This window comes from Perna viridis, chromosome 2 (assembly GCF_037379345.1).
Source record: "Perna viridis isolate PV_CMFRI_1.1 ecotype Kerala chromosome 2, ASM3737934v1, whole genome shotgun sequence".
In the NCBI taxonomy this organism is placed as follows: domain Eukaryota; kingdom Metazoa; phylum Mollusca; class Bivalvia; order Mytilida; family Mytilidae; genus Perna; species Perna viridis.
In genome coordinates this window covers 57369004-57392453 of record NC_142446.1, presented here as the reverse complement: position 1 = coordinate 57392453, position 23450 = coordinate 57369004, and the positions used below count along the sequence as shown (strand labels likewise).

The 23450-nt window shown below is 32.2% G+C and overlaps 1 protein-coding gene across 5 annotated transcripts in view; it reads left to right on the top strand.

The window, feature by feature from the left end:
- LOC148626199 (vacuolar protein sorting-associated protein 4-like) overlaps positions 1-23053 on the top strand; it is a 40653-nt gene extending 17600 nt beyond the window's left edge. For 2 of the 5 annotated variants that reach the window (XM_088570012.1, XM_088570014.1), the window contains exons 2-10: positions 8908-9037; positions 12883-13036; positions 13631-13783; positions 14789-14942; positions 16801-16849; positions 18398-18624; positions 19794-19984; positions 21785-21861; positions 22818-23053. In XM_088570012.1, coding sequence (XP_088426138.1) covers positions 8963-9037; positions 12883-13036; positions 13631-13783; positions 14789-14942; positions 16801-16849; positions 18398-18624; positions 19794-19984; positions 21785-21861; positions 22818-22943 — 1206 coding nt within the window. In that variant the 5' untranslated portion in view covers positions 8908-8962 and the 3' untranslated portion in view covers positions 22944-23053. Of the gene's footprint in view, positions 1-1033; positions 1117-8454; positions 8612-8907; positions 9038-12882; positions 13037-13630; positions 13784-14788; positions 14943-16800; positions 16850-18397; positions 18625-19793; positions 19985-21784; positions 21862-22817 lie in introns of those variants that run through there. The other 3 variants (XM_088570013.1, XM_088570011.1, XM_088570015.1) reach the window with 3 other exon arrangements.
- The last annotated feature ends 397 nt before the right edge of the window (positions 23054-23450 follow it).

Below are 23450 nucleotides of genomic sequence, written 5' to 3'. Positions count from 1 at the left end.
ACCGCATTAAGAACTTTAAATGTTTAACTCTTTCTTTGTATTAATGGTTAAATTATTTAATCCCGATCGAAATAAGAAGTAATTGTGTCAAATCAAAAATCGAGAAATTTAGAACACCCGTCATGCTGCACACTATAAGTGGAACGCTTAAAATAACACACCACTGAAGCTATTGGAACAATAAAAAAAAAGTTTAATGGTGAATTTGAAACAAACAAATCGATATAAAAACATTTATTAGCACTGTTCAGAGCAGATATTTACAGTTCAAATGAAATGATAAAGAATTATATTGTGAGTGTATCTCGACCTCGAATCCTTCCGTAATATTATAGCATGGATAGGCGCGGATAAAAGGAACGGTGTGCCGGGCATGCGCCTCTAAAAATCGGAAACATATCTTTTTTTGCATGAAACCTTGATTCTTCGCAAATTCTACATCTAAAAATTGTATCGCCTCGGTTCGCTCGGTGTTTTATTCTATTAACGCCCTTCACCTCAAATCTGGTTCCGCCCATGATTGCTAGGTAGTGGCTGACCAATCTACGGATGTTCCAGGAGGGTTGGAACTCGAAATTCCCTTTTGTTAAATAAATGTCTATTTAGTAAGTTTTGGGACAAACTTGTACAAATAAAAGCCTGGAGACCGTATTTCCGGACCCCCTCCATCAGTCCATTCAAAATCACTGAATCCGTCCTTGCAATTAATTTACTAATTTAATCCTTTTCTTTATACATTTGATCAATCGATTCAGACCTCAGGCACTTGAGGTCATAAGTTAGATCCATGGGAAACAGTGTACTTGAAATCATTTTGTGACTGAAATGCTGCTCGAACGATTTTTTTTACCATTCTACTATGCATGGCCATACACTAAAACCACGGACAGTAAAATGTAACAAATCGATAAAACAGCATATTATTATATTTTTCCACTCAAGACCTGAAGTCCTGTGTTTTAGATGGATTCCAAGTAACGTTGGGATTTTTTCGGGGTTTTTTTCCGGAATTTTTACCGACAATAGTGTCGAAGTTTAGTTTTGAAGTTTCCAGTTTGCTGTACAAAATCATCCCCTGACAAAAGATGGATAGAAGAGAACAGACTTTATATTCAGGCAAAAAACAATTATTAGAATCTTCCATTCGTTGTAATAATTGAAGCATACTGCGAGCTTTTCCTTATTTCTGAAACTGTCCCACAACTATGTCGTGTTTTGATTGTTTTTTTTTGTTTGTTTTCAAACGAGGGCATTCTGCACTGGCTTCAGATGCTGAGCACCAGATGAAATATATTAACGTAGCTCCTTGAACACGAGGGGCAGATCCAGAATTTCAGGTTGATAGGGGTGGTGGTGTTAATAGAGTTGTAAGATGTAGTTTGGAGGTAGAATTTGTAAAACATTCAAGATTCTGTTGAAAAAAACCTGTATGTCCAAATTTTAGGGTGGGAAGAAGTCTCAAAGTGACTTTGAAGGGTCTTTGTTTTCTTTCAAATATTAAATTCAATTATAAGGTTATTGAAATGCTCTTAGGAACAAATTATGTTTACTCTGTTATTAATTATAAGTCATGGGATCTCTTTATACATGTATATTATGTATACCAAAGAAATAGCTCTGCTTGAGCAGAATATATCACTTGGGCATTATTATTGAACATTGTAGCTATGGACTACAAAGACTGTAGAGAAAAAAATTGCCAAATGGAGCAGAGTTGTAAAACTCTGTAACTAATGAAATTACACAAAAAAAGTTTTCAGTATTCAGTACTCTTCAACACTTGCCAGTGATTGCAGGAATAGCCAAAGGCTAAAAAATGGAAGTCTAGTAGACATTGACAATCTGTTTATTTACATGTATACAATGTCTCTTTGTACATTTCACCACAGTAAACTTTTATATAAACAATATAAGTGTGTATATGCTAAAACTACACTTTTTCATTATATTTGAAAAAAGGTCTGTAAACTTAAAACTATTGTGATATGACAAGGGACAACTATTTGGTTCATAAGGAGACAACTGGCATTTGGTTAAGTCTTTGCTGTTTAAATTTCATACAAGAAGCCCCTACCCTTAATCTGCAAAGAATTTTATTTAGGATACAGATTTAGAAGACAAGAAAGTGAATAAATGATCTGACCTATATGTACAACTATATTGTTTGTATAAAGTGATAAGTCAAACTTTCAAATAAATTACATATATTTTGTGTAACAATTTACTGAAAATAGACCTATTTAAAAAAAAAAACAAACTACATAATCATTTATAAATAGACCTATTTAAAAAAAAAAAAACAAACTACATAATCATTTATAGACAATTTATATACTGAATTGGTAAATGCAGTTCAAATGATTTACATTTATCCAGGGTTCAAAATTGTCTTTAAGAGTGGAAGGTCCTAGACTTTTCTAGGTCAAAGTTCTACCTCAGGAAACCAAAGGTGTCAATGAAAAGGGTACATTGAAGTCCCTGGACCTAGGTAAATGAAATTTTAATGATCCTAAGTCAAAAATTAAGGGCTCAGACCTCATACAACCACTAATATGATGAATTTTAAAATGTTGTTCGTATATTTTTCACACATTAGAAGCTGCAGTTTGGTAAGAATATGTTCATACTTCAGTTATTTGTTTAAATTATTACAAAAGTTTTATATAATTTTTTTTGTTGCAACTGTTTAAATTGCTGTTGACGTACATGTACATGTAGCTATGTATATCATTACCTTGTTCTGCATGCATTGACATGTACATGTACATTGTACTTTGATATATTTGAAACAATGATTTAAGTACGAATCCGTATAACATTCAGACATGACTAATCGGAGATAGGGATACCACAACATTTAAGGATAAGAGGCTGAATCAGAAAAGTAGGAGGCTTCATACAAAGTTGACAGTACAGATACAGGGACCCAGTTTGCTTTAAGGAGGTAGACCTAGGGTAAGGGGCACAACTCTTGCAAATCATTGCAAACGTTTCTTTTCAGCATTTTACATCAATTTCATGTAAGCATCAAAGTAACTTTTACTAATTTCATTCTGTTTCAATGAAAGCTTGATAGACTTTGATGAAATTGAATGTGATAAAAACATCTTATTTCAAGACTTCTGTCCCTTACCCTAGGTCTACCTTCTTAAATAACCGCAGAAAGAAGGCTTTATCCCCAGATGAAAAAATAATCTCGAATAAGATTTAACTACATAATGTATTTTCCAATGGGTAGTTCAATTGTAAAAATATGACACATATTTTCACAATAAAAAGGGTAGTTTTGAAAAAGGCTGACTATCACAGAGCCCTCTGCCATGTCATGCTCATTTTGCAGAAAAAACTGTCTAATATTTATAAAGACTTATTCTTAAAAGAAACCACTTAACTATTATGTAATACAAAGTGCCATCAAATTGTAAAAAGAAACTGAGACACACCTTAGGGTTAAAGTTATTTATATCAACTTTTTTTTCAATTACATGTACGTGTACGAGAAATACAAATAAATTACACTTGCCTCCTCCATGTATGACTAAGATGTCTACAAAAGCTTTTATTTGGATCAATGTTGTTAGTTAAAGTTGGTATGGCCCTTCATGCCTTTGGAGACATAATTTTACATTTGTTTGCTGTTTTTGACTATTATTTGATAACAGTAGAAGATGCAAATGTTTAAAAGGGGGGTTTATTCCCTTTAAAGGTCAAACAAAGTACATTTTGTACTTTGAAATCAGTAAATACAATAAAAATATTGTCTGTGCCATTAGCTACTAGCCCAGAGGACCTGTACCCTAACGGTGCACCTGGTCCATGCTCCCAGTTTTTAGTGGAGTCCAAGTTGCTCATTTACTTTTGTTGCTTTGTATGTAATAGTTTGGTTATTTTATGTTCTTTGTTGTGTATGTCTGTTTTCCATGTTAGGTCTTGTCCCTGGATTCCCACTCAAAATTCATTTGATTTCGGCTGGAATCTTGGTTCCATTGATTACTTTAGACTTGTAAAAGTTGATGAGGGCTGCTGGAAATTGGGAAGAAGTTTGTTCGATTTTATATATAGTAAATCATTGAAATTGAGGGTCTTGGTTAGTACCTAAAACAGCTTTGAGAATTAACTGCGAGATAGGTTATTTGTGATCAGGTTTTGGGCATGCACTGGATAATGCCACCAATGGTGTCCCATCATCTTGGTAACATGACCTGTTTGAAATCTTTCTTTTACTTTATTTTCTACATTTAAGACGAAAGTCATTACGTTACCCAAAATGTTGCAAACAGACAATTACAGGAGGATAAAATTAACTTAATTGATCATATGATCCAGGATGGTAGTTTTACAAAGTGCATTTGTGAAGGAACTTGTGAATCATAAAAGTAATTGACCTTCAAAAACCAAATTTGACACTGCTACATTTGTTATTTGGCTTTAGTAACTGTATATCAAATCCTCTTCAATGTATTTTAAAGGCTGGGTTAACATGAAGTTGTGGTAGCATGCACCCTCCCTAAAATGAACAAAGTATTGGTTGAACCAGTACAAGAAACTGGAAAAGCAATACACAGATTAATTTTAGTAATATGTTACCTTCTAGGTTTGCCAAACATGAATAAACATTTGTACTTTCATTTATTAGGGTAAATTATGCCATACAGATTTGTTCTCAGAACAGTTTATTCTTTGCGTAGCAATCAGAACATCATGTAAATTCAAAGCCTATTCTTCCTTGCTTAGCCATCTGCACTATTCAAACTTGAAAGCCTGCTCTTATTTGCGTGGCAACCTGGACCCATTCTATAAGTAATGTAGATATAATGTAGGGAGATGTCAACAAAACAGACATTCTACATGGAGCCTCTTGTTAGTCTTTATCATTGTTAGGACATTTGACATTGACCCCTTTGACATAAGTTAGGATGTTACATGGTTACACAATGTAAAGTGTCATTGATTGTTCAATTGATGTATAGTCTTTTATCTTTTATTTACACAAAAAATGCTATTTACCTTTTAAAAATTACTAATTTTTGTAAGAACCAGACAAAGTGGGAAGAATTTTTAAACATGCATGTCAAAAAGCCAGCAATCTGACAATAAATTTTCACTCAAGGAAGTCTTCTCTATTTGATTTGACCTCTACATGTATTTGATCCCTGCATCCCTGAAGACATTTGAATTTATTCATTAGAATGTTAGAAATGGACCCTTTAGTGTTAACTGCAGGACAGTCAATAAGCATGTGGGAGATGTAGCTTGGGGTAGAACAAAAGAATTTTCATTGCTGATGTATGTTGGGCATGCTCACTAACTTCTAGGAGAGTAGCAGGGTACTGTAAACCATGAAATTTCAGAGTAATTTTATTTTTAAGATTTCCAATGTAAGAACTGCACTGCAAAAATGAAATAATTGTGAATATTTTTTAGAAAAACATTTTTATACAATTTGAGGAATGATTGTGTATTTAAAACTGTGCGAAAGTAGATTGACTACAGAAATTGTGAAAGAAAAAAAGATGGCACAAAAATGTTCTGGTTTACAGTATTGGTTTTTGTCAGACTTCCTTAATAGTCTGGCAAACAACTTTATTATAATATTGTTGGATTGAACAAATGAAACCTCATCAGATCATCAATGTTGCCATTATCCATTGTGGTCTAAGAGGGGGAGGAGGCAATGAAAATCAAGTCAAGGGCCAAACATTCAAATTTCTTTAAAAAAATTATTGCTTTATTGCATTTATTTTTTGTAAAAAAATTCAAGCTTTTATATCAAAGTTTACTTACATGTAATATGTTTAAAAATGATTTGATTTCTATATAAGGAAATGATCAAGTAGAGTTTAAAAAGTTTGACTTTTTATTCATATTAAATGTTTATGTAGTCTTGTCATTTTTTCAAGTTGAATTTTACTTCCTCTCTCCTAAAATCATTAACACTATATATTTTAAAGTCCTTCTTGAATCTACAAGGTACAATCTTATATTTATGGAATAAAACATCACATTTTAAAGCTGGACTTAGTGACTTACTGAATAACAATAGTGAATTCTTAGTTGTACAAAATGTACCTATAAATACATCATGTTTAACAATTAGGAAAACAAATGGTAAATATAATTGACAATTGAGAAATATAACTAATGGCGGAAAATAAATTGGGTTTTCCCAAAATATTTATCATTTTCTTGTTTTGTTTGTTATATGTTTTGAAAATTTTAATCGTTTCTCTGCAAAAAATGATTTACTTCAATTTTTGTGTGTGTGAAAGACGTAATGTTCTTTGGCATCAATTTCCTCCCTAAAGGATCGCCCAACATCAAAATCTGGGATGCACACATATTGTCATGACAATCTTGGTGTCATTGGGTAAAATATTTAAAGTGTTTGTGCAGGGATTACATGTCCTTGACTGAGAATAACATAGAAGTATCAAAATATTATCTATTTATGCAATATTATTATCAATCCATCATTGGGAGGATCTCAACATGAATTGTCTAGAGAGTTTACATGTTTATTACCATGAAACATGCAATTGCCTTGTCTATGCATTTTTTGGAAAAAAATTTCAAATTACTTGAAGGAATGCACTCCATGTAATGTTTTCAGATGAAAAGAAATATACTGAAAAAGAATTTATACAAGTGTTTATAGAAGGCATCAGTCCATTAAATTCATTAAAAGAATGAACATAGTGACAATTTTATTTGTACAAGCATCTCTTAGATTTTGACTTGGGAAGAACCTTAACCTAATTACATCTTAATGGGGTCTGTTCAGGCGCGTAGCTGCCATTAGGCAAAAAAGCTTTTGCCTGCACTTAATTTTGCCAATTTTTTTTTTTTCTTTTGAGATAAAATACATCCCGGAGATCCTTTTATGATGCTCTAAAACGCTATCTCCGTGGAGCTTCAGGGGGGGGGGGTTGGCCCCCTGGACCCCCTACCAGGGCTCTGCCAGACCCCCTGCCGTAATTTTGCCTACACTTCAATTTGGCCTCAGCTACGCGCCTGCTGTTTTTCTTTACTTCCTGGGTTTGACCAAATTAGAGACTGAATTCATATGTCAATTTAATATTTCTACATATATTTGATTTATATGGATTGTCAAAGCCTTACAAATGAACAAAATTGATATTTTAAGAACAGTAAGTCTTGTACAGAATTTTATTTGCTAAAATGTTCTCTACAGTTTTATATTTTTAAAAGCTATTAAATAACTTAACCTGCAATCTTTAAAATACATTTTACTTGAATATTTACTTTTATTGTGTGTCAGTTATACAGTTGTAGATCCAGGTAGCTATGGTTCTGGGGATTCGAACCTCCCCCTTTTTTTTTATAGAAAATTTCAATTTTAATGTAAGTGCAAAATTTTGGTAAAATAGAGCAAATGATAGCCAGGAACTGAACCCCCTCCCCTTATTTAAATTTGAGGATCTTCCACTGGTCTAGTGAAATGTTGTATTTGTTTATAACGTGTGGTCAAAAGAGTACATTTCTCCGCTTTGCAAAGAAAAAAAATGACTAAAGCCTTACAGTGATTAGTATGTTTCCTAAATAATTTCATAACAAGTTGTGTCCAGCTTGCTACTTTTATGGTCGTCGTCAAGAACTTGAGGATTGTTACGGTGTATCCATCTGCACCATTAAAACTGATTTATTCAACATGTCATAGTTTTCCTTTCCTCTTTTGTCTACCTTGGACTTGACTTTTTATGAGCAACTCGGCAGGTGTTTCTAGAAAAGTACAGGATACTTACCCTACCGGTGCACCTGTTCCATGCTCCCAGTTTTTAGTGGAGTCTGAGTTGCTCATTTACTTTTGTTACTTTGTATGTACAGTTGTATTATTTTAGTTACTTTATGTTCTTTGTTGTGTTTGTCTGTTTTTTGTCTGGTCTTTGTCCCTTGATTACATTCTTTTGATTTCCACTAGAATCTTGGTTCCCCTGATTACTCTTTGTAAACCACCTGATGTGTCATATATTGATAAATTGTTTTTGTTATATTCAGTTTGTACATGTAAATGTATATTTCATTCTGTTCGTTACATTATATATGTAAAATGTCTAGTTTCTCTTTTCACATTCAGGCCATGAGTTCGGATTTTGATGTCTCAGAATTGTCCCATTTTTAATGCGCTTAATTAATGATCTTGAACTTTGACACTCAGGGTGAAATTAGTATGCTGCTTTTTTCCAGTAATTGATCTTATATGTTTTACAATGAAACCTGTCAAAACCCCTTTCTGAAGTCCCTTTATATTAATTTAAAGGTATTTTGAATCTAGGTAAACCAAACACTTGTCTAAACTGATTCAATTTTAAAGTTCAGATGTTTTTTAAACCTTGGTAAACCCCTTGTCTAAACTGATCCAAATTTAAAGTTCAGATGTATTTTGAACCTTGGTAAGCCACTTGTCTAAACTGATAAAATTTTATAGTTCAGACATATTTTGAACCTTGTTAAACCACTTGATTTCAAAGTTCAGATTTGGTTTCATTCAAACACTGTAGTAATGTGTCATGTGGCTTAGAACTGTAGGAAGAGACAGATCATTTTTACAGGTTCACACTAAATTTCCTCTGCTCAAAAATGAATTTTTAAGGTAAAAATCATATCTTTGTTAAATTTAACATTTGATACATCTGAAATCTTTAAACTTTAATATTCATTAGCATACATGTTACGCTGTGGAACAGCTCATGTTAGGGATTGTCACTGTCTAATGTGGGAGATTTTTACCTCTCAACTTTATTTTGACTACTTTTGATCAGAATACACACAAATAATGCACTTACAATGCATAGATCTAGGTTAAATGTGTTTTAGTACTACTTAAGAGGGTAGCCATTTGACCTGGAAATGAGACCATATTGAGAAAATATTTATCTTTATTTTTAGCCTAGAGGCAGTATTGTCAGAAGGGCACAAGGCATCAAATGTTGATATATATTTGATGTGGTCAAACATTGAAAGGTGTCGTCAGATAATACAACAGTTACGTGGTACAGAAAAAGATACATTTTATTCTGTGAGTATCTATATTTATCTTAGATGATTTTTTATCACATGTATTTTTATGGTTTTATGCTAATAAAGTGCTGCATGTGGATGAATTATTTTTCATTGGGTACTGATTTTCACGGTTTTTGTGGTTTGGTCCATCAGCAAATTCAAATCACCAACATAATATGAAATTTCCATTGAAAACTAAATACTGGAAATGTATTAATTTTCGCAGTGTACTAGTTTTCACTATTTTCGTGGTTGCTTCAAGAACGCGTAAATTAATACCCACGAAAATATATTTACATTTCCAAGACTTTTGACTGTTTTAATCATGGTTTCCACAATTTTGAATTGAAACTTTGTTTTTTGTAAGGGTCGTATCATTAAATGCAATGAAGTATGAATTTATACTATGTCTATTATAAAAACGTATATATTTATGGTAAAAGGGTGTTGGTTATATTTCTAAATTCATGATTTTGTTTACATAATGATTTGTATCAATGGCAACAAAGTACCTGTCACATCAAAGAATATATATCAATACTTTACAAACATTCTATTCACAAAAAGGATCAAATGTACGTGTCAAACATACACTAGAGGCCATCACTGATAAAAGATTACTGTTATATACAGTCACTGAGAACTGTCGATAAAAAGTTAAACATGTTAAGCCCATAAACCCATAAACATGTAATTGTCCCCATCCGTCAGTCCTCTTTTTCTCATTGCAAGTACTTTTTGCAGTTCTTAGCCTGACATATTTCATATGACATTTAATGAAGTAAAATTGAAATCTTACATTTAGTCTTTTATAATTATAATAAAAATATATTTCATAGGTGAAAACAACAAATGTAAAATTTAAAAAATATAGCCATATTATCATCATTAAATTTTAATCTTTGATGATAATATTTGTATATTTTATATTTGTATATTTTATATTTTTATATTTTATATTTTTTTTGTTGTCATCTATGAGATATAGATGTGTAGAATTTGACATAAATTCACAAAAAATACAGGTAACTTTAATTGTATGCCCCTTTTTCTCATTGCAAGTACTTTTTGCAGTTCTTAGCCTGACATACCTATTATTTACTGAAATAACCTTTCTGAATCTGCAAATCATGTCTTCATACTAAAATAAACACATTCTTAATTGCAAATCTAGTGAGCGGGGCATCATTAGTGTCTTACAGACACATTTGATTTACTAAAAAAAAATCACTACTTACAAATGACGTTTGTGCTTCTGTGACAAACAGGGCTTCTAGTTTTGTAAAGCTTTTACCAACTGATTTTATGATTTAACATTTTGTATGTAGTCTGACTATGAAAAGTTACAGATTAAGCTCGACTATAGTTGTGGTTGAATGATTTTTACAGAAGTTACGGCCCTTGGACTTAGAAAATTTCAGTGAATTTAAAGTTTTCCACAATTCTTTTTTTCGCAGGGGAAAGTGGAACACTGTTCTTTATTAAAGTGTAAAAAGTTAATCCCTACAATTAACTATGGCTTGGGCAATTAAGTGAGTTCTTTTTAGTTGTAAATAATAATACACTGTTAGATTAAAATGACCAGAGGAAACTATGTATGTGGACCTGTCATTTTGTTAATGTCGTATCAATGGTTGGCATTAATATATTGTAATGTTAATGGTAAAATAACTGATCCAAAGAGGAATTACACACTGCTGAGACTATTGAAAAAATTTATTTCTTCAACCTTGGAAACCGCAAAAATTAATACCTGCAAACATGTTGACTTTTCAGAAATTAGCTGCCACAAAAATTAATACGTTTACAGTAGATTCTCTTTTAAAACCCTTAAATTCCCCAAAAAATTGGTAACTTTTGCAATTTTGAAAAGTTGACCACAGAAATAGATTATAAAAATAGGTGGTGTTTGTACTCTGACTGGCAAATAGTGTTATCGAGTTTCACATTAAATATTTGTTTATCTCCTGCTTCATAGGGTTAGGGATACTGTTTCGACTTTGTAGTTCTAAGCTCTGTCTGTAACAAAGTTTCCTATCTTCCTTATTTTTGCTACAATGTGTCACTTATCACTGCAGTTTGGTAATGTATAAAAGTAGAAGTAAGAAATCATGGTCAGCCAAAACTGAACTGAAGTCGATTTGCCCTTATGACATATTGAATAGAGAAAAAAACATCCAAAATTAGGTTACCAAGCGGGCAAACTTTATTTGACTTGAATTACCCATCATGAAATTTACTTGCTGTGGCCAGTGAGAGAGTGCTTATTTTGCCTCCTGCTTTCAATAGAGCTTTCTATAAATCATGAAGTACATTTTTAGACCCAAGCAACATCAATTTCTGGTTTTGCAAAAGGGGCATATTGTTTATCATGCCTTTATTATTGTCTTGTATGGAAAGAAAGTTAAGTAATGAATACGAATTAAAGCCTCTATTGCAGGTGTACATGTAAGTTGTTGTACATGTAGATACAATATGAAAAAAATATAAATCTTGATTATAATGACAATTGAATGCAAGTATAAGATTGGAATAATAGTACTCTGAAATAGGAACATTTGCATGCTGAAGGAAGTTTAAGAGTAATCAAGGGAACCAAGGTTATAGCAGTAATCAAAAGAATGTAATCCAGGGACAAAGACCAGACATGGAAAACAGACATACACAACAAAGAACATAAAGTAACTAAAATCATACATACAAAGTAACAAAAGCAAATGAGCAACTCAGACTCCACTAAAAACTGGGAGCATGGACCAGGTGCACCGGTAGGGTAAGCGTCCTCTGCTTTTCTAGAAACACCTGCCGAGTTGCTCATAAAAAGTCAAGTCCAGGGTAGACAAACGGGGAAAGGAAAACTATGACATGTTAAATAAATCAGTTTTCATGGTGCAGATGGATATATCATTAAAAAAATGATTGAAAGTTATTACAGAACATTGGTTGAATTGTAATATCAAAACTTACAACAGTGAAACCTGTCTAAACCAAACCCTGTGTCACCTAAAACCATGTCTAAATTAGATACTATTAAGTGTAAGTGTTCGTAAGAGTCAGGCAAAATTTCAGAAAATCAGAAACGTGCATGTCAAAACCTGACTGCTCTGGCAATATGATTTCATTTAAGGATGCTTTCTCTATTTGAATAGACTATTATTTCATCTCTGCATCACTGGATTCACTCAGAAATTTTTCAACAGAATGTTAGAAAAATGAGGTTTTTGACAGAATTATCTGTCCTTGAAATGTTCATTTTCTGTTCATTTCAATAAAATTGTAACTCAATAGTCCAGCATGATATGGAAAATCTTGTCTGTTTTCCTTGATTCTGATGGTGCAAATAGTCAAATTACACTATCAAAATGATGGGTTTTTTCATACCATGTTTCACTGACTACCTGATTCTTACAAGAACTGACACTTAAATATATAAAATCAGAATATAAATATTTAAATGTATTTTGAACCTTGGTAAACCAAACACCTGTCGGAACAGACTAAATTGAATCTTCAAAAGAGGCTCGTTTTTATTAGGTTCACTGTATAGATTTTACGCTTAAGGCGGTAAACCTAGGGTAAGGGACACAACTCTTACAAACTATTGAGACATTTGTATTTAACATTTTACATCAAACTCATGTAAATATCAAAGTAACTTGAATTGATTTCATGCTGTTTCAAATGAAGGCTTGGTAGAGACTTTGGTAAAATTAAATATGATAAAAACATATCACTGATTTCAAGAGTTATGTACTTTAACTTAGGTCTACCACCTTAAGCAATTGTGAAACTGACTACAGTAACAACTTAGTAAAGGGAAATAACTCAGTAAACTCATGATTTTATTGTTTCAATTTCCAGGGCATTTTAGATACCATTGAGGAGAGTTTGAACAGCCATACTGATATTTTGCAAGCTAAAATAAAACAGCTTAATGGCAATGACACATGCTTAGGAGCTACTGCATCAGGGGATGGAGCTAAGAAGAGAAAGAAGTCTACATGCAATGAACAGGGTATATACTCAATACTATTACAGTAATACATATTTGTATAAGTTAATTTTGTTTTGTTTTGTTTTTTTTTTTTTTTGTTTGTTTGTTTGTTTGTTTTTTTTTTTGTATATTTTGTCATTGTAAACAGACTTATGTGTATTTATTTCTGTCTCCATGTGTATTTCATGAGGGCCTCAGTGAAGGTTAGTCCTTGTAAGCTAACAGTGTAACCATCTCAAAATAAAGTCTATTATTTCATATGCAGAAACTAAAGTGATTTCTTGTTAATATATATGCAATTAACAGAAAAAAATGTATAGATAATGTTTGGACTTGACCTAGATAAACAAAATGTCAATGGTCCTGCATCAGAAATTGAGGTTCATGTTTGTCCTACTGTCTGTTCATCTGTCTGTGTGTTTGTCACAATGTTGATATTCAAAGGAATGCTCATTCAAATCTTATCCAGTTTAAACACAGCAATGTGCACCATAAAATACAGGTTGGGTTTTGAGTATTCAAAAGTGATGGCTCTTTAAAAAAGAATAACACACCTTGTTATCTGTGATCACTTAATGAAAGAATTCTGCAATCATTGAAAACTGGGTTTTTCAGATACAGAAAAGTCAAAGAGGAGAAGTGCCATTGAAGAGACCATTGTTGGAAAAGGTGGACTGAAGTTTGATGATATTGCTGGACTAAAGGATGCCAAGCAAGCCCTTAGGGAGGCTATCATTATGCCAGTTCACTATCCTCATCTCTTTACAGGTAAGGGACTGTGATTTAAGATGTTTTTTAGAGTTCAAGTGAATTAGGCTTTTATGTCCTGAATATGTCTCTTCTTTGAAAGGACCTTATTGTTCACAGTGCCCTGGGTCTCTGTCCTTTGGTTAGTATACAGCTGTTTTAAAGTGGGTTTAGTTTTAAAGGTGGACCTTTACCTTTTAATATGAAGTTACGTCTTCTGTTTGTCATTGATACATGCAATTTTGTTTCATAAAGAGAATCAGTTGTACGATTGTATAAATGCTAATTGTCCAGTTTTAGAACTATAAATCATGTTGGTTTGTGTGCTACATTTAAATTCAGTTCTAGTTTCCATTTGGGTTTCTTATATTTTACCCCAAAAGTTTTATTATTGCCTTGTTAAGAAAGTTGCAAATAGAATGCTACTGTCTTAGTGTCTTTCTGTGAAATCCATGTCAGCACTCCACAATCAACAGCCATCAAACTTTTTACGTAATTACTGTACAGAAAGAGACATACCATGACTGATCATCGACATATTGGTACACCACTTTGAGAGTGGTACCCAATAACATGTTTATTTCTTAAGATTCCTTACCATTCTTTTTGTAACCTATCATTCAAAATTAAAAAAAGTGATTGGCCATGGCATGTCTCTTTCTGTACTGTAGACTTTTAAAAAATTTTTAAAAGTCAATTGATATTCATGGTGATATTTTGTAGGCCAAGTTTACAATGGGACTAATGGTTGTGAACTCTGGAATTTACATTCTTCAATGACTTTTGTCCTAATTTGATGCATATTTTGTCCTAAGGAAAATTTTGGATCCCATCAATTTTTTTAGGTCATAGGTTAAAAAGTCAAGGTCTGAAGAGTCAAACATTTTAATGGGAAGTGGTGGCATGTGTAGCTTTGTATTTGAACCAACTTTACAATCTGTAGTAAAATTTTAATGTAATGCTGAAAATAATATTGTAACTTATCTTTTTGGTGCCTTTGAAGCTATCACTTCTTGTTGAATGTAGGAGGAATAAAACCATGGAAGAGGATTTTGCTCTATGGGCCACCAGGTACTGGTAAATCAAGACTGGCTCAGGCTATTTCTTCAGAAATAAATTCCACCTTTTATTGTGTGTCAAGTTCTGATCTTGTCTCAAGCTGGGTTGGAGAAAGTGAAAAGTGAGTATAAAAAAGACTTTTCAAAATGCAAATATTTTTAATAAATGAAATTGAAAATACTTTTTGGGGAAGTTATAATGGTATCCAGCTGTCTGTCTCAGTCCATATGCATTAACATTTAGTGTAAACTTGAGTACTTATGTGAGGATTTTCTTCAAATTTTTCAAAAGACACAGATCAAAAGTTCAATTTGAAAAAGATAAGTGGTTTTTTTTTTTCTGTTTAGATTTTATACATGTACGAACTTTGATCACCAAAAATATGAAAAAAAATATCATTTAAGGTATTCATTATGAATTGACATATTAAAATCTACCATTAAGCTTTAATTTTGACAAGATATAGATCTAATGGGAATTTTTTGTGAGTTTTTAGATTTTTAACAGAAAGTGGGAAGGTCACATTTATGAGGTGTGTAAGCTTGTTTGCTATTATGATATTTTTATTAGGGCTCCGCCTTAGGCGGGTTGCCCTATAGTAATCAATCTGTCCGTCCATAACAAGATCGTGTCTGCTCTATATCTGGAGAACCGTTATGATTTCATACTTTATACATAATGTGTATATTAAACAACACCAGAGGGTGTGTCATAATGTATGTACAACTTCCTAGGTCAAAAGTGAAGGTAAAAATACTTTGGTTTCAGTTGACAAACCTGTGTCCTTTGGTAAAGATTGTATCTGCTCTATATCTTGAGAACCGTTATGATTTCTTAGTTTATACTTGACCTGTGTATCAACCAACACCAGAGGGTGTGTCATAATGTATGTACAACTTCCTAGGTCAAAGGTCAAGGTAAAAAATTGACAACCCCATGTCCTGTGATAAAGATCGTGTCCGCTCTATATGTTGAGAACCATTATGATTTCAGAGTTTATACTTGACATGTAAATTAACCAACACCAGAGGGTATGTAATAATGTTTGTTATTGACAGTGGGGCCCACAGAGATGGCTTCCATCTCAATGATATCTTGTTTTGGTTTTTTTAAATTACACAGTAGGGGTATAGATTTAGTGAGCATTGCTCACAGTTTTCTAGTTTATAATTACACTGTTTATGCTCATGTTTTTAAATACAAACTATATTTGTATAGTTGGACCTCATATCACATCCTTCAAAAAGAAGGGGGAGGGTGAATAGTTTGATACTCTGTTCATCTGTTCACCATCCATTCTTCTGTTCCCACTTCTTACATGTAATTCCACTTAATGAACTTTGAAAAGACTTTCATTAAATCTATATTACATGATGCCATCTTAAATTGTTTTTTTTTATTTCCTGATGCAAAACTTGCACATTGTCATTGGTTGATCTAAGGAGAACATCTGTAATTTTGTTTTTTCTGTTTTTCAATCTGACTGACTTTTGAGGTTCCATGATGCAAAACGTGGACTTTGTCATTTATTGACCAGGTGGGACTTTCTTTTAATTGGCAACTCCTTTAAATTTTTTGAATTAAATTCCATGAAACTTTCATAAATTTGTTATCACTTGATGCAATTGTGCACCGCTTATTTTTTCATCTAAACAACTTTTGGGATTTCCCAATGCAAAATATTGACTTTGTCATTTGTCATCTAATGGGGAACATCCTTTAATCCACAACTCTTCTAAGACTGCTGAATGTAATTCAATGAAGTTATCAGACATTCTTTATTACTTAATGCTTTTGTGTAACTCTTATTTTATTTTTCCATCTGAATGACTTTTTGGATTTTCTATGTGGTTTCTGGACAAAAAGGAGAGGGGTTGTAGCTCTTTTTTTTTAGGATATGAAGCTTGATATATATATAATTTTGATTACAAAACTGTATGAATGCTGAATAATTAACTACTTTTACCATATTTTACTAGGTTAATTAAAGAGCTTTTTCATCATGCTACAAGTCAAGATGGAAGATCTGTAAGTAGGAATTAAGATCCAGGTTTTGTATAGGGTATGTAAGTCTTGACACATGACTCCATGGTTTCATGAGAATTGGTCCTCTTCTCTCATTCAAATGCATGGAGATTTGTCATTAACTTCGCTTTGAGTTCAGTGTTAAAAGCAAAACATCTTTATAAAAATGACAAATGTCTAGTTCTACATACGGTAATAAAAATATTAAGAAAAGCATAAAATAGAAGACTTTGCATTGTAATTCAGCATTTCAAGTTCCTGGAAGTAAACAGTGAAATGTAGATTGGTCTTCTGATTTCAATCATTATACATTGGTAACCATGGAAAGGAATATGAGAACGAGACTTACAAATCCAATAGGAGCAGTGTCAGAATTCTGCATTTTGAAATAACATATGTTTTTGTACAAGGCCTCTGAGACTGCTTCACATTAAAAATAGGCCAAAAAAAATTAACTGTGTGTTTCCTATTTCCCCTCCAAGAATATTAGGTAAGGTAGGTAGGTAAACATTTTTATTTTACAAAAAACATTTTTTTTATTGCTTTGAAAGGAAGAAATCATAATTGGAATGACTGAAATATCCAGATTTGTTTTTTAATCAGCAATAATGGTGTTGGAAATTGAGGTACAGTCAGGAAACTTGAACAAAATTAATTTATTTTAGCCTTAAAGGAAAAAAATAAACACAAGTTATCTTAATTTACTGGAAAGTACTATGTTAAGCTTCCAAAATTCTATTACCTCTGTCTAGCAGAAAGACAACACAAAAAAATCCAAACAAAAATAATTGTTGGTGTTACATGGTGTTAGTTGAAGTCAACTATGGTGAAGATCTGATTTTTTTTTTTCAAACTTAGCATAAATGTTTAGAACGTAAAATACAGCTTAAGTTCAATTTTCAGCAAAATCCAAAATGCAGTTTTCAAGTAAGGCCATTTTGAAAATTTGGCCATCGCCTTTTTTCACCATTAAGTGGCTGGATGTCACTTAAAGTGCCATTAAGGCCCTATTTTTAAATGATGCAATAGTGCACTAAAACCTGTCATAAGTGACCTTTCAAGGGAGAGCAAAATCATGGTCACATAGGACAGATGGTCTTTATAAACAGGTTAATTTTACATGGAAAGCTATACATAGAGATACTTGTATATAGAATAATAATTACTTTTGATTTGGTACTGACAATATCAAGTGGAATATCTTGAAAAGTAAGTGTTAGAACAGAAGTTAAGATATTCTACATAACATTGTCAGTATTAGAATTGAAAGTAACAATAATTCAGTTTATGGATAATCCAATTATGGCATTTTTTTTATCATTTTAATGTATATTTATTTTTTTTACGTACTCTTGTCATGCAAAAATTAGATAAATATCTGTGGACATTATCAAAGGAAAAAAGTACAGATTACTGATTTTTTGTAATCATAGTTTTATAAGATGGGTTATTGATGAATACAGTGTTACTGAATGCAGGTTGTCGCTAAGACAGGTCAGCTATGTATACTTGTAAAAATAATTTTTCTCTGTTACATGTATGTTATTTTAGGTGATATTTATTGATGAAATAGATAGTATTTGTCGTCAGAGGAATTCTAGGGAGGAGGAACATACAAGGCGTGTTAAAACAGAACTCCTGAAACAAATGGAAGGGGCAGACAACTCTGAATCAGCAGATCAGATTTTTCTGTTGTGTGCCACCAACTGTCCTTGGGAATTAGATACTGCCTTCCTTAGAAGATTCCAGAAGAGGATTTATATTCCCCTACCAGGAATGTATGTTTACTTCTTTTATCATACTTTGGTATTTATTTTCTATAGAATGAAGTGATTACTTCAAACAGCCTTGATTGCTCTATCATCAGTTTTTACTATTGACAGGTTCAATAATTCTGTAATAATATTTCACATCAAACTTATTATATATATCACAAGTATGAGACCCTGGTGTGGATTAAAACTTTTGCTAAATTCATTTCTTACCTTGGTTTCATAAATAAATTTCAAATTGAGATTCTCCTCAAATCCTCAAACCTTCAATTTCAAGTGATTTGATTTGGTTTAAATATCAGTTAAGGACGGATTTAAGCAAAATCTTAAATTTGAAATTGTTTATTAAATTTGGTCCTGATAGCATATGTCATATGTAATATTTGGTTGCAACCATGAAAAGATTAAAGAAAAAATTGTTTCAAGTAAGAAATGAAGCCATAACTCAGTTGTATTGAAAGGAAATGCTGTAAATGCAAATTTTAAAATTTGTAAAAACTGAGGCTTCATTCCTTGCATTGCACTTGGAACCTTTCAGTGATGGATTTGGCTTCCTCTTTCGATAGTTTTGGTTATGAGTACTTGTATACAACTAATATTTTGATTATGAACTTCCTACATATTTGATTTTAATGCTGCTGATTAGAGGTTACTCCTTGAAATACGTGTACAGCATATCGAAATTTACAATACATAATATTGGTATTTTTTTGTATTGTAGAGTTACTGCTAGTCACATAAAATTGTAACAAATCTTGACAAGGATGATTAAGTAGCAGTCTTTTTAAAAATCAGACAGGTGATTCATGCATGTCAAAAACCCACCAAATTAACTTTTATTTCTTGTTCAGAAACAGCTTCAGACCACATAACAAGTCTTAATTTTTCATTTGGTTGTTGTGCATTATATAGATTGTGTATGAAATTGGCACTCTGCAAGAGTTATCATTATTGATTTTGTTTTGATTTGGTTGATTTTAGTTGGGGAAGAATTTATGGTCTGCTCAAAAAAGCAGAACAAAATACAAAAAGGACTATCGTTATGTAAGAATATAGCATATGTAGACGGAAGAAACATTATTTGTCTGATGGGTTTTCTACACCATGATTCACCTCTACTAAAGACAGTGTCTGAATTTTATATGGACTGGTACTTAAATGAAATCATTTTTTAGGGAAGCTAGGAAGGAGTTAATGAAGATCCATACAAGACAAAACAATGTGGAGTTAAGTGAGAATGACTGGAATCTTCTAGGGGACAAAACAGATGGTTATTCTGGAAGTGATATAGCTAATATGATGCTAGAGGCTCTGTTTGGTCCTATCAGAGACTTACAAACAGCCACTCACTGGAAACAGAAAGAAGGTGATTATAATACTGTTCCTTTTGGACAGAATGCAGGTTTCAGAAATTCATGAATTGATTTCCGTTTTGACTGAAAAAGTATTTACAATTGTGTTGTGAAAAGAAATTCCATTTCAGTAATGTCGAAAATTATGTAATATAAGCCTTAAATGAATTTGCATAGGATTTTTACAATTTTTCCTACCTATAAATCCATGGAGTATGAAGTAGCACTCCAGCTAAGAATCATGCAAAATGTGATTCATGGATAAAAAGCCTACACATTTTTATTTTTGATATTTTGTTTGAATTTTGGCAGTAAACAGAAATTCACATTCAGTTTTTCATATATCCAGTCTTCTTAGGGGATAAAAATTATAAAGAATGCACAGTAGATTTCAAAATTAGGGGAGATAACTCTGTAAATGCCGTTCAAATACAGTAGAATCTATTGTATTTTCAATGTTGATTATCTCCGAAGAGCAGGCTGATTTGAATGAATAATTACACATTTCATAGTATAGACCCATAAAACAAGTTAATTACAAAAATAAAAATATGTAGCCTTTTTTGGGGTGTTTCACATTTTTAAGATTTTGCATGATTCTTACCAAGACTGCTGCTTAAAATTTTAGTGTTGTATTCTAATAACTAAGCTGTGCTAAAGCATAAATAGAATAAATAAATATTAGTACTTTTATTAGCTTCAACACAAATACATTGATTGGTTAAGGCTCATACATGCTTAATAAACGGTAATATCAATTGCAGTATTGAAAATTGAAGTACTTTATAACATCATAACAAGCCTATCTTCTCTTATTTGAAGTCCTATAATTGAAAAAAAAACAATGAATAAATGAATAAGAGCTTCTTTCCTTGAAAACAAATTACCATGGAGGCCTTCCAAAGTTAATTACTTGCCATATTAATAAAATAAGAAAAAAATGAAAAATTGCAGAGGAACCAAATATTTACTTTGAATGGCCTTTCATACATGTTTAATCAAATGAATAAATTAACATGTAACTTACGTGCATTATCAAAGGAAAAACAACATATGCATTATCAGATGAAAAATGAACATGTAACTTACATGCATTATATATGTAGCTTATGTGTATTTTCAAATTTTCCTTAAAGTGTATAATTTTGATCTTGTTATTGTTCAATATGGATGAACTGACTGTGGCTTACTGTAATCTGTCAGTTGACAGTCTAGATAAGAATAAATAAATAAGTAATAAGGAAAAAGATAAATGTTTTATCAATTTGAATTTCTGCACTCTATTTTATACGACTGCCAACAATTTATGGAAGTAAAATGTTATCACCATGTCTTTGTTGGTGTTAATTTACTTTATTAACTTATCCAGTATTTTTTTTATATTTTAACACTTCATTCCTAGGGGCATGACAAAGGGCCCTATAGTTTTTGGAGATTTTTGTCCCACCCATTTTTAAAAATAAGGGGCTAAAAGGGGGGAATGGGTGTTATTAGTAGATTTGAAAGAATAGATTATTTTTAACCAATTTGTATGATTAAGATATCATCGTGTCCCTTTTGAAATTTTGTTTGAAAAAGTTTTTTTTCGAGGTAAACTTATCTTTAACAGTTTTGGAGTTAAAGGGATACTAAATTGTGCTACACAATTTGTTTACACCCTTATTTTAAAATTTTGTGCTATATTGTGTCCAAAACTGTTTTCGTGTCAATAATGAACTATGAGTCCCTATGCTTTGCCCCAAGTATACACAGTTTGACATACTATGGTTGTATCATGCTGCTTTCCATGAAGTTCTTTATTTCTTTATCTGTAGATGGAAAGTTTGTACCTTGTAGTGCTGATGAAGATTTATCAATTGAAGGTTCAATTACATCATTTCCACCTGAAAAGGTAAGTGTGCACTAAAACTTGTGTGAGACATGGGTCTGAAATATTTCAGTTGTCAAATTCATAAAATGTGTAAATACATGTAATCAATAGTGACACAGTATTGAATCTGATTCTCCCGTCACTGGTCTGACTGCCTCGGTTGTCTGTCACTGGTCTAACTGCCTCGGTGGTCTTTGGGAAGCAGGCTCAATTCAGTATTGGTGGTCATGGGTTTGATCCCCAGCAGAGTCACACTAAACATTTTAGAATTGGAAGTCACTGCTTTAAATGAGTTTTCTGCTGAGCACACAATATTCTAGGGGATAGAGTAACAACTAGTTAGCTTGGAGTTGGAATAAAGTGTCTTTGAGTTGGGAGTCATGCCTACCTGCAAGATGTTGCTCCTGTGAGCTCAGGCTCAGTGTATTGGACTATTACAAAGCAGGGTCTTCCTTATCTTGAAATGCTTGAAATATCTAACAATAATAATCATGATAATCATCAGAAAACTCATTCTTTATCAAAACTATGAATAGGTGGCACTGAAGTGAGAAACTGTTATACTTAAAGTTTGTAAGTATGAGTACTCTTAGGCACAGGACGAATAGAAAAAGCAGGCTACTTCTGTGGAAGTTAAATTAGTAGAATCCAAACTTGTAAGTCAAAGGATAAAGACAAAGAAAACAAGAAATGAGCAATCCAGACTGGATTCGAAAATGAATAAAAGTTTGTGACAATTTTTTTACCTTTTCATTATAGTCCATACTGATTAGGGTTGGTCAGAACCAGCTGTGTACATGGGGAACATAGATCATTCATTTACAAATCCAAATGTGACTTTTATAGAGTAGTATCATGACATCAATTATCTTTCATGATGGTTTTAAGTATTCGTAAGAGGTGCTTTCTTAGCAATTAGATGTAAGTAAAGTATGGAAATTTTCACTCTATCACCAGTGGTCCTTTTGTTTTTTCAGGTGATTCCACGAAGTGTAAGTTTGACTGACTTCCTGAAGTCTGTACAGAGCCATGGAAGAACAGTCACAGACATAGAACTCAAACGTTTTGATGATTTTACTGCCTCATTTGGCGAAAGTGGTTGACAATAATATGTTAAATTTTCTGCATTTTAATGTATATTACATGTCTATTTGTTATTAAAAAACCAACTTTGATAGGAATAAATAAAGATTATATATTTGGGAATTTCTAATCATGGCTATAGTTCTAGGTTGTTATCTTCTCACCATGAGGAAGGAGTGTCCCTTGCAAGGATTTAAGAAAGAATAAACTACTATAGTATCCCTACCCAAGATTATTTCAGCCTGGTCAAATCCATCTCCGTTTTCCTGGTCTCAAGACCAATGTCATGATGTCATGTTTTGTGTGTTAGTTCTACACATTTGTAATAAAAGATAAGAGGTTTATTTCACTCTGATTCTATTTGAAATTCTATTAACTGGTATACATACATAATGACTCAATATCAGACAATATTAATCAGTAGCAGCACTAAAAAAGATGTTAATTTATAATGCAATACTCACAACATAGGGTGTACAAGAAGAAATCAATTGTCTGAATTGTGGATCCATTGGTGTGCCTCAGAA